The sequence below is a fragment of the Aphanomyces astaci genome, assembly GCF_000520075.1.
Source record: "Aphanomyces astaci strain APO3 unplaced genomic scaffold supercont1.7, whole genome shotgun sequence".
Taxonomy (NCBI): Eukaryota; Oomycota; class Saprolegniomycetes; order Saprolegniales; family Verrucalvaceae; genus Aphanomyces; species Aphanomyces astaci.
The window spans coordinates 88,483-99,375 of record NW_009798270.1 but is presented as its reverse complement, the minus strand read 5'-3'; the positions used below and the strand labels follow the sequence as shown (position 1 = coordinate 99,375).

General features: G+C 49.0%; 4 protein-coding genes and 1 non-coding gene across 8 annotated transcripts; 1 reads left to right on the top strand and 4 right to left on the bottom strand.

Moving 5' to 3' along the window:
• Nucleotides 1–248: 248 nt before the first annotated feature.
• H257_03972 (hypothetical protein) lies at nucleotides 249–5,607 on the bottom strand. Of its 4 annotated transcripts, XM_009828302.1 has the most exons (12): nucleotides 4,645–5,607; nucleotides 4,423–4,492; nucleotides 3,826–4,311; nucleotides 3,205–3,522; nucleotides 2,527–3,133; nucleotides 1,711–2,132; nucleotides 1,478–1,564; nucleotides 973–1,126; nucleotides 786–909; nucleotides 637–739; nucleotides 490–566; nucleotides 249–366 (listed from the first exon to the last, which is right to left on the bottom strand). In XM_009828302.1, exons 1-12 carry the CDS (start codon nucleotides 5,481–5,483, stop codon nucleotides 339–341), a joined length of 3,315 nt encoding a protein of 1,104 aa, XP_009826604.1. In that variant the 5' UTR covers nucleotides 5,484–5,607; the 3' UTR covers nucleotides 249–338. The 4 variants fall into 4 exon arrangements, with proteins under 4 accessions (XP_009826604.1, XP_009826601.1, XP_009826603.1 ...); XM_009828299.1 differs by having other exon boundaries at nucleotides 786–1,126; XM_009828301.1 differs by having other exon boundaries at nucleotides 637–909.
• Nucleotides 5,608–6,024: 417 nt separating this feature from the next.
• H257_03971 (hypothetical protein) lies at nucleotides 6,025–6,693 on the bottom strand. The gene has a single exon (XM_009828298.1). It carries the CDS (start codon nucleotides 6,672–6,674, stop codon nucleotides 6,084–6,086), a length of 591 nt encoding a protein of 196 aa, XP_009826600.1. The 5' UTR covers nucleotides 6,675–6,693; the 3' UTR covers nucleotides 6,025–6,083.
• A 255-nt stretch (nucleotides 6,694–6,948) lies between these two features.
• On the bottom strand, nucleotides 6,949–7,020 carry H257_03970. Its single transcript has one exon. It is a non-coding gene; the product is annotated as a tRNA-Gln (tRNA).
• Nucleotides 7,021–7,103: 83 nt separating this feature from the next.
• On the top strand, nucleotides 7,104–9,692 carry H257_03969 (hypothetical protein). Its single transcript, XM_009828297.1, has 9 exons — nucleotides 7,104–7,157; nucleotides 7,219–7,263; nucleotides 7,329–7,386; nucleotides 7,438–7,705; nucleotides 7,810–8,056; nucleotides 8,213–8,320; nucleotides 8,615–8,872; nucleotides 8,979–9,057; nucleotides 9,522–9,692. The coding sequence occupies exons 1-9, from the start codon at nucleotides 7,131–7,133 to the stop codon at nucleotides 9,626–9,628; spliced, it is 1,197 nt and encodes a 398-aa protein (XP_009826599.1). The 5' UTR covers nucleotides 7,104–7,130; the 3' UTR covers nucleotides 9,629–9,692.
• Nucleotides 9,693–9,862: 170 nt separating this feature from the next.
• Nucleotides 9,863–10,807, bottom strand: H257_03968 (hypothetical protein; the record flags this gene model as incomplete). Its single annotated transcript, XM_009828296.1, has 2 exons — nucleotides 9,863–10,761; nucleotides 10,786–10,807. The coding sequence occupies 2 exons, from the start codon at nucleotides 10,805–10,807 to the stop codon at nucleotides 10,046–10,048; spliced, it is 738 nt and encodes a 245-aa protein (XP_009826598.1). The 3' UTR covers nucleotides 9,863–10,045.
• Nucleotides 10,808–10,893: the final 86 nt, after the last annotated feature.

The window sequence follows — 10,893 nt, the reverse complement described above, 5'->3', positions numbered from 1 at the left end:
AAGCTGGTCAACAATGTCACGACACGCGTACAGTAGCCCTGACGAGGGCTAAGGAAGGAATGCTTGGTCCCGTTGAAACCAAGAGCTGTACAGTCAACCCAAGCAGCGTAGAAAAGCATGTCCAACACATGCATGTAATGCGGTTTGTAATGGGTCTGCTCTTGATCACAATGGCACAACCTGATATTGCAGGCTAACTACTGTACCGGTATACTGTACGGTATACCTTCACACGAAGAAGTTCCGTCGACTGCCCCCAACTCTTGACAACACCGCCATGGAAGGGTTGTTTTCATAAGTACATAAATAGGACTGGGTGGCTGACTAGCTACTAAATACTACGTCGTAGTACTCGTGACAAAGTACCTAACACAACCGCCATCAGACAACATCAACATGAGTAGTAAGTACTACTACAAGAGTAGTTACTCCATCAAACAACTTCAATATGAGTAGAAAGTACGACTACAGGAGTAGTTAGGTACTCACGTTCGAATCTTGGAATGGTGGCCAGACAACGTGAGCATTTTGTGATACTCAAACTTGAACGCGTTCGGGTCCGTGTTCTACACAAGTCGACACCGCCATTTTCATAAACTCATGACCAATCTCGTACGTATCCCATCACAAACACACCTTGATGCGGGAATACGTCGACTCGCTCAAGTGGATCCGCCCTGGCGCCCCCGTGCTTTCCAAGTGCTGGGCGATTGCCACTGTATCCCCAAACAAATGGTATCTACGACACTGTGAATACTACTAGTAATACTATCTACAATCGTCACCGCGGATCCTTGATCCCCACGACGCCGGCGACGACTGGCCCCGAGTGCACGCCAATGCGAATGTTCAAGTTGGGGTTGCCCGAATTCCGCCGCAGCATCGGCAGCGTCGCCAGCATGTCCATGCCTACACACACACACAACCCGACGACGACGTTGTATAGCAACTTGTTTTGCTGACGGATTGTACCGGCTTGCAAGATGGCCAACGCGTCGACGTTGGTCACGAGCGGACACCCCCCCACGACAAAGTATGCGTCGCCGATGATCTCCACCTTGTACAATCCCCGCTTCTCCGTGATCGTGTCGAACCGGGTGTACATGTCGTTGAGGAATTGCACCAACTACATGCCCCCAAATGTCGTGAATATAATACTTATAGAAATAGAGATTGTCAAATCCGTTCCAATTTGTCGAAAATGAGTCAGGCTACTGTAATTTAGAAGGTCCTAGCCAATCAAATTGCACTATTGAGATATTTGAACCAATCAACGATCATCATAGCGTGGCCCAGCAGGTTAAACTACACTTTGATATATGTATACAATACACTTTGATATATGTATACAATACATAGAATAAGCTTGAAAATCTATCACAAATCAATTCTCGAATCAGCGTTCAAATTTTAGCCAAAGGACATATATGGCAGCCAGCCTCCAAACATACATATATATAGCACAGGTCGTACATACCTCCATGGCCGTCACGCGGGACGAGTATGACGTAAAGTTGACCATGTCGGTAAACAAGATGGTCACGTTGTCGAAATTCTCGGCAATCTACATCACCAAACATAAAATTCCGTGCGAAATCTTCTCACCAATATATATCGAAAACTCGTTGTCCAAGACACAGATATATATATATATATATCTGTGTCTTGGACAACGAGTTTTCGTTCTAGATATATATATGTTGACCACACCGTTTGCTCTGGCGACGTTTTGAGCTGCATGACGATCGTTTCGGGGAGTAAGTTGAGAAGCAACTTGGACACGCGGTCTTGCTCTTCGAGCAGCTTTTGCTGCTGCGCATTCAGGACCAGGTCCCGAAAGTGGTTGATGCGCTGCTTGTACTCCATATTGAACACGACCCACGTCTGCGCGCCCAAGAAGACAAAAATGTACAGCGCATTCCGCAGGTACCCAATACCGTTCGAGTCCCAGTAAGTCGACGCCTTCCCTTGCGCGTCCACGACCGGAATGAACAGGTGGGGAGGGTCCTCGATGATCATAAACGTGACCAAGTACATGGCAAAGATGAACAGCCCCACGAACAACCGCAGCGAAAACGACAAAATGCTGAAGTGGCACTGATACATGGCAAACACGCTGTAGTAGATGTGCCCTACACCACCACCATCAATTGACAACGTCAGGTGCAATGTCACCATGAATTGACAATGTAAGGTGCAACATCACCACCAAATGACAACATGAGGGACAACACCACCATTTTAAATGGCAAAACATTGGAATCACAAGCAACAAGAGACAACTCGTATATTGGAAGTCAATTCGACAATTGGAATGGGGTGCTCAATCGAATGAGCAGAATCACCAAATCAGCAGACAATCAAAGATTGACCAATCAAATTCCAGAACAAAATTCAAGTAGCCAATCAAGTTCAACATTGAATTCGTGTGTGACTGAAATTAGTGATTTTTACATATAATAAAATAGCATAGATTTGACGAAACAGCACCAAAGTCCAAATTTTGGGTAAAAGGACAATACGAACCTTTGCCAGCGGTGGCGACGGCTTCGACGTTTAGAATCACCGACATGAACAGCACCATGGTCAACGTGGCAATCTGGCGGTACCTGGTGTACCCTGGTGTGAACGTAAACAGGAGCGACAGCACGAGCGTGGGAAACGTGATGCAAATGTTGATGAAGAACAGAAACTGCGAGTCGTCGAACGCCCGGGCTTGGAGCAGCGACAGCGTTTGGTACATGGTCATGACCAGCACCTTCATGGCGCCGCCGAGGAAGATGGAGTACCGGAGGAAGCGAAGCCCGCCCTTTTCGTTCTCGGCCCGGTACAGTTTTTCGAACGACGAGTTGGCGTGGATGGACAAGCACAGGTTCCGCTTCGTCAGTCCTTCGGGGAGCCCCATGAGCGCCGACGGTAGCGGCACCACCTCTGCCGCCGACATATCCACTTCGTCCTGTATGTTCAACAGATCGCCGTCGCCAAGCTCGCCTTCCTCGTGTACGCTGCCCACCCTGGGAATCGACGACATGTTGTGCCTACGCGTGGCCGACCGCAGCTTGAGGGATGCGTCTGACGTTGGAATCAACTTCATGATGGCATTCCTTGCTTCTGCGTCTGGAGACGGCATGACCTACGAACGATTGTAGTTTATCAGTAGGACACGAAACACATGAATACAAGCCACAACAACAACAGGTGTACCTCGTGGACGACCGACGCCCGCACCATACTCATGCGCTGGACGGGCTTGGGCGGGGGTAGCGCCGCCGGCACTGCCACGATCGATGAAGGAGGCGACGTTGGCACCAGAATCGGCGCCATGATCACCGCCGTACCGTCCTTGCGGTTTTGTAAAAAGTATGTGAGCATGTCCCCGCGGCCCTTGACGGTGATCGTGCCGCGCAGTTCCATCACGTAGTCGTCCTTGAGCGCATTCGCCGTCCACTCGGTCATTTGAATGTGCCCTGGCAAGTTGGTGCTCTCCATACGCGACGCCACGTTGACCGTGTCCCCAAACAGCTGTCCGATATATCAGTTTTTTGTCAAATGGTCCAACGTTCTGATTGATGATTCCAATAATGCAACATAACTTTAGAATATCATAGCCAATTAAAGTACACGATTGAGACATTTAAACCAATCATCGATCACCATAGTTTGGCCCAGTGGTTTGGCCCAACCACAAAATACAGCTTGAAATGTGTAGACCATACATTGACTAAGCTTACAGTTATCCTGTCATAAATCGATTCTCGTATCGTTCGTTTCAGCGCAACGGAATCAATACAAAATAAATATCACACTGATGTCGGATGTACGAACCTTGAACCGGGGGTTCCGGATACCCACGACGCCCGCCATGAGTGACCCCGAGTTGATGCCGATGCGGATGTGGATTTCGTGCATGTTGGCGGCCCACTTGAACGTTTTGCGAATCTTGGCGCGCACTTCGGGCATCGATGCGACCATTTCCAGCGCCAGGTTGGCCACGAGCTTGGTGTGGTTGATCGTGCGGTCGGGGCACCCCCCCGCGACCATGTACACGGCGCCGATGGTCTCGATCTTGTGTACCGAATGCGAGTCCACAAGCAGGTCAAACTTGGAAAAGATCGTGTTGAGAAGCTCGACGACCTGGGCCGGCGCGAGCTGGCCGGAAATGTCGTCGAAATGGCACACCTCGCAGAACAGCACGGTCACGGCTGGGTACGCGTCGGCAATGAGCTCGCGGCCGGATTGGAGTTGGGCGATCACGGAAGCGGGCAACATGCTGCCGAGCAGCAGCTTGGACCGTGTCTCCTCTTGTTCGAGCTAGCAAACACGCAAGGAAAACAATTAGAGAGCCGATTTCCACGGCCAAGGAGTGATGGGAAACATTTGGTTGCCACAGGCCACAGATTCGACCTGAACCTTTGTGCATACCTGGCGCTGCTGTGACAAGAGCAGCGTTTCGCTCATATAACTGACTCGAATGGCAAACTCTCGCGACTGGCTATAGCGTTTTCAATCACACGAGTAATAGAAAAAACGTTCGTGGGAACGACGCGTATACATGTATGTATAACATATACACACAACAGTCAAAGCTGGCAGGAAGGCCCTGTCAACGGCACACTGGGTAGGCATGATGGATGGTTGGCGTACCTGGGGAACGAAATGAGCACGAAAAACCCCCACGCGTACAGGTACTCTCGAATGATCGTTTGCGTGTATTCGTTTGGGCACTCGGGGAAGATGATGACGGGGTAGATCAGGAGCAGCGCCGCGGACGACCCCATGATGTGCAGGAACCGCAGCGGCGTGCACGAGTAAAAGTACATGACCACGAGGCACAGCCACGTCACGCCAAAGTCGCACGTGACCTTGTTGTACACGAGGAAGTACAGGCCGAGAAAAAAGTGCGACACGTACGTCACCCGCAGGTACGTTTTGGTCGACGCATGGTGGACACACCAAATGTTAACACACAGCAGCGGCACGACCAGCGCAAACCGGAGCAGCATGGTCACCTTGAACGCGAGCACGCCGCCGCCTGACCCGAACACAGCGATCCGGCACAGCTCCAAGTTGGTCGTGGTGGTGCCGTTGGAGGTGGTGGTGCCGCCAGTCGACCGCGTGTACAACGCTTGGTAGTCGTACGGGATGACCATAGCGAAGAAGAGGATCGTGGCTATCATGCCGCGCATGTGGTTGATGCGTTGGATCTGCACATAATGCGCGGTAAACGCGTCTTCGACGTGCGTGAGCACTTTGTTGGTGGACAACTTGATAAAGTACAAGCTCAAAAAGTGCAGCGCAATGTCGTCGAGGGAAAAGTTGGACTTGTCACCGAGACTCAACGACGGCAGCATCGTGGACATGGACACGTTGGAGTCGACTGCCGCCACCTTGTTCTTGTTGTGGCCGGGGGATGACGCTAAGGTCGTCGCGGTGCTGTGCGGCACGACCGACGGAATCTGGAGCTCGGCAGCCTTTGTGGCCATGATGCTGGAACGATGACTACCGCGGTAAGTGTATCCTCTCGACTAGCTACGATCTCCTCTGGAAGGAACCGACGAGAAACACGATGACACACCCGCGAAACCAAACCTTGCTGATCACGACGCCCCTTCGACAAGTATCGAAACCGACGCCGTATCCGGTTGAAGTGAAGCAGCGTTTGCGGATATATTAATACCTAGTACTAGTACCAGGTAATACTCGGAGTAGGTTATTGCTACTGGTTTTATTATTGATAATAGTATTATTAATAATACTAGTAATATTTATTTGTCACTTGTCCTGAGAGCGTTGCGTGCATCATACAGTATCAGGACATCGACGACGGAAGCAATAGCTACCGTGCCTACAAGGAACTCATGTTTGCTGTATCTGCCAGCTACTAGTACATGTAACGAGGGTCACGCAAGAGTTAGTGACTTCGTCGGGGAGAAAACGAAATGCCATTTGCCTCAGCAGATCTACCGCCATTTACTACTTCAGTGCATTACGACTTTCTATATGCTGTGCGTCAATTAGGACATTTGGATTTGTGAGTTTTCAAAACTAACAACATTTTACGAAACGGTGTCAGGATGGCCCAGTTACGACGAGATTAACTGTGACCACGGATCTTCGAGACAGGATGGACGGAACAACGATGAGGTCGAAGGCGCGTGATGCTGTCGCGGCGGGAGAGGTGGCAGTGGCGGAGCCGACATTCCAGACCGAGGAGGAGGAAGCGGCGGGAGGGGTGGCAGTGGCGGAGCCGACATTCCAGGCCGAGCAGGGGGAAGCGGCGGGAGGGGTGGTAGTGGCGGAGCCGATGTTGCAGGCCGAGGAGGGGGAAGCGGCGGGTGTTGCTGCGACTGCACGAGTGTGGCCCACGGATCTTCTAGAAACGAAGGTTTAAAGTAGGCACGTCCATTTGCTGTGGACGAGTGATGGCGGCTCGGACTGTCGACTGTCGGCGAATAATGCGATTGGTTCTTGTTCGTGTGATGGTGGGGAGGTTGACGTTGGGTTCCGTGATCATGGCGAAATCGCTTGCTGGAGTTCGACGAAGGCGCCGAGTGTGGCGATGGAGTCGACGACGTCATCATCGTTGCACCGCTGGCATTCCCACCTGGATTCTTTACCTTCTTGTTGAAATACGCTTTCTTCGTGGATTGGAAGCTCGTAGGCAGGCCGTCCATGTCAAATGGCTGTTGCTCCTATTCTGGACTAACCGTATAATGCTATTTCATTGGTAGAAATGATGGAAAAGAAGCCAATCAGTAACGACTGAAAACGACTTCTATCCCGGCAGCCACCAAATCCACCCAACCACACCCTGATCGCCTACATGCTATCCATCGTACCAAATTGCAAATGTCCTCATGACGCGTGAGTGCGAGAGTCCGTTGCAGCGGCGTAAGTTTGCATGATTCCCTTGGCGATATCCGATATCGAAAAATGTGGGAAAAGGATAGGTTCTACCGGGATTCGAACCCGGAATACAAGATTCAAAGTCTGGGGTGCTAACCATTACACTATAGAACCATTAATATTTCGGTTTTATTTGTAGTAATTTATAGGTTTATATATTTCGACTAAGTACTTCGTTTTCCTGCAATAACGTTAAAATTGTGAAATCGCCCAACCGATCGATCATGAGCATCACCGCGGAATTGAGCAAGGTTCGTGGCCCGTTGATGCAATCTCCATCATGGACACTGTGGACTAATGTAGGTATGATAGATTGCAAAGATCCAAGACCAGAAGGAAAAGCTAACGGCCTACAAGGTTCAATAAGATGATCGCATCCTACTTTGTTGTCGTCGGTCGCGGCAACGATCCATGTTCTGTAGGAGTTGGTCGACGCCACGTTCCAGGATTTCACGTCGTTGAAGGCCACCTTTGACCATTGTACATGTCGTCCCGTCTTCCTGTGTCGTTTCCCATGCTGTTTGATTGTAGCGTTGGACGAAAGCGTGCAGCTGGCCGTGTCCCGCGGCCTCTTGACGCACTTTGCGTCGTCCGTGTTGGTCCGAATCGATCCGGACGTGCATGCATGGAAGAAAGACTTGTTGGCGTACTGCTTGAATAAGATCAAGCCCCGCATCTTGTCGTTTGAGGAAGCCGACATCGTGTTGCGCGAGGTCTTATGCGACCTGCTCATGGACGAAGAGGATTACATCGAGGCCGCCAAGACACTCGCCGCTATCAACCTTGAAAGCTCCGCGCGGTACCATCTCCGTCTCCACCAACGTCATCCATATCCTCCTTCTGTCGACTATCTTCACAATCATCGAGCTAATCCATCGTTTTTGGCCTATATGTTGCGCATAGCCAATACACGGACGAGGAAAAAGCGGAAAAGTACGTGAAGATCGCCGAGCTGTACCTCCAAGAAGACGAGACTGTGGACGCCGAGAACTTCATCAACCGCGCATCCCGAGTGATCCACGCCGTCGGGCAGTCCAATTGGCCGCTCAAGTTGCGCTACCAAGTGTCATATGCGCGCATTCTGGACGCCAAGCGCAAGTTCCTCGACGCGGCATTGCGTTACTACGAGTTTTCGCAGTCGAAACCCGATGTGCGTGCTGTGTTTTTGATTTTTTTCACTTTTTTGGATAAAATCCGGCATGTTTTCGTGTTTTTTTCGAGTTTTTTCTATATTATTTCGAAGCCAAACAACACTCTTGTATCGCGACTAGCGGGATAGAGCCATGTTGACTAAATAAACTGACAGGAAGTGGACCCAGACGACTTGCTGCAACTGCTCAGCAAAGCCGTGACGTGTGCGATTTTGGCGGCGGCGGGGCCCCAGCGCTCGCGGTTGTTGGCCACGCTGTACAAGGTATTGTCATGTATATATATATATATATATGACATTGCATATGTGCATGCTGGAACCTGTGAGAAACGAAATATATGGAATATTATAATTATATATATACAATATTACATATATAATATTACATATACAATTTTACATATATAATATTACATATACAATATTACATATATAATATTACATATATACAATGCTGGAACCTGGGCAACACGATGTGTTTCATCCGCACACCTGGAAAATAATATATATATATATATATATAAGACTGCCTTGATCCTTACTCGGGGAGAGTATTAGGACGAGCGCGTGAAAGCCAGCGAACACGCGGCCATTCTCGAGAAAATGTACATGGAGCAGCTGCTTCGCCGCGGCGATATTGCCGCGTTCGACCAGAGTCTGCTGCCGCATCAAAAGGCTCAGCTCGCGAACGGGTTCACGGTGCTGGAGCAGGCGTTCTTAGAGCACAACATGCTCGCTGTGTCCAAGATTTACACGTCGATGCGGTTTCAGGAGCTTGGAACGCTGCTGGGCGTGGACGCCACGCGAGCTGAAAAGGTATGTGCTTGGAGTATTTTGTGACGATTGTACTTTTTCAATAAACGGGATTTTGAAAAATATTATTTTTACATAAACGTGAAAACGAATGGAATTTAATGGATAGGTGGCGGCACTTATGATTGGCGAAGAGCGGATGAACGGGTCCATCGATCAACTGCACGGCATTTTGGAGTTTCAATCCAGTACGTCCTTGAACACCTCGTGGGATATATATATATATATATAGTATACATATTAATACATATATATATAGTATACATATTCATATATATAGTATACATATTCATATATATATAGTATACATATTCATATATATATAGTATACATATTCATATATATATATATAGTATACATATTCATATATATATAATATACATATCAATATATAACCCTATATATGTATATGTTAATATGTATACTATATATGTATATATTAATATTTATACAATATATATATATATTGTAATGTGTATACTATACATCCGTACGTATTAATATAACCATAGTATGTATATTGATATACACATATATAGGATACATATTGATATCTATATAGTATAGTATTAATATATACATAGGTATTAATCTATTTCTTTGTGCTGATTTATAATGGATTCGAAGATGACGTGGGGATTCTTGTATGTAGATGTCGATGCGTTGCACGGGTGGGACGACCGCATCCAAACGATTTGCTTGAACGTGAACGCGTGCGCCGAGAACATTCAGGCGACGTACCCGCAGTTGTTGGCCTAAGCCAATTCCGCCATAGCTTTTGCGCCTAAGACTAACCATGATATGGTGCCATTTTTGTATCAAATTGGGGCGACGCCCGTTTATCCTACAGACGAGAATTCGATTCTGGGGAGAGTCGTACTGCCAACAGCCTTTTCCTGTCCCCACACTTCGTAGGCAACCAACCCTCTTAGAGTACTATCTATATAAACGTATATATATATGTCCCATTGCCGCAATTGAAGCAGTACAACATCGCCGCAAACATCGCTATATTATTGCATTAGTACAAGTACTGCCGAGTACTTTGTGGCTCTTCGTATGCGTACTATACTCGTGAAGCGTTGTCCATATTTCCTTTTGTGCACTACCTTAGCGGCAACTAAACTACAGTTTCGACTACAAATGTCTTTGGTGCGTGGCATCACCGTCAAGTTATCATTCGACGAGCGGAATAGCTCGCGCAAACAAGTGCTTGGACAGCATCGCGTCCACGTCTTGTCGAAAGCCAGTCATGTCCAAGGCAAATGCTCGCCATTTCTTGACATCCACAACGTACAGTTTGTGGCCAACTTGCACACACACGAGGCCAGTGATGACGGCGGACGCCCGGTCCAAGAAGTACAATCCGTTCACCCGCCACTGCCCCGACTCGAACATATAGTGCGCCGACGCCGACAAAAACTTGGACCCGGGTGTTGTGGGCCGTGTCTTGTCGGCACTATTGACGGAATGTGTCGTGGTTGTCATGTGCAGTGTGTACCGATCGAACGCAAAGCACACGCCGCCGCACACAACCGAGATGCCGAGAAGGCCACAGAACCGACTGAACCGGCCGATTTGAATCGTCGCGCTCGTACACGTCGCGGCAAAGTCGACGCTTTGGACGGTGCACAAGCGGTCGAGAGTCGCGCAGTACCGCACGGGACTGGCGAGTCCCCACACGGCGGCGATGCCCCACACCATAGCCGGATGTTTCCACCCGTAGGACGCGGTCGCATCACCCGTGAAGAGCGAAAACACGTCGTTGAGAATGTAGACAAACCACCCGACTTCGCCCGACGAGACGAGCGTTGCGAGCCACGGAGTCGGCGTCGACGACACCTTGGTCAAGCCGCCGATGCGTTGCAAGTCGAGGGTGTCCGTGGAACTCCCTTGGGATCATCCCCAACGAATACAGTATTGGTGCTGGAAGCCCATGTGTTTTCTATGTGGTTTTCGTGAAAGTTTGTGTGTATTTCGTTATTTAGTGTGTGATAAAAACGGGGTCTCGTGAGCGGAAATAT

Coding starts and splice junctions, on each gene's coding strand:
- H257_03972 (XM_009828299.1), bottom strand. CDS start 5,483: ATGGCCACAAAGGCTGCCGAGCTCCAGATTCCGTCGGTCGTGCCGCAC. Junction 3,134..3,204: donor GGGCGTCGGTCGTCCACGAG/GTACACCTGTTG, acceptor AATCGTTCGTAG/GTCATGCCGTCTCCAGACGC. Junction 1,127..1,477: donor CCCGCGTGACGGCCATGGAG/GTATGTACGACC, acceptor GGGGGCATGTAG/TTGGTGCAATTCCTCAACGA.
- H257_03971 (XM_009828298.1), bottom strand. CDS start 6,674: ATGGACGGCCTGCCTACGAGCTTCCAATCCACGAAGAAAGCGTATTTC.
- H257_03969 (XM_009828297.1), top strand. CDS start 7,131: ATGAGCATCACCGCGGAATTGAGCAAG. Junction 7,264..7,328: donor AAAAGCTAACGGCCTACAAG/GTTCAATAAGAT, acceptor CATGTTCTGTAG/GAGTTGGTCGACGCCACGTT. Junction 8,057..8,212: donor TTTCGCAGTCGAAACCCGAT/GTGCGTGCTGTG, acceptor ATAAACTGACAG/GAAGTGGACCCAGACGACTT.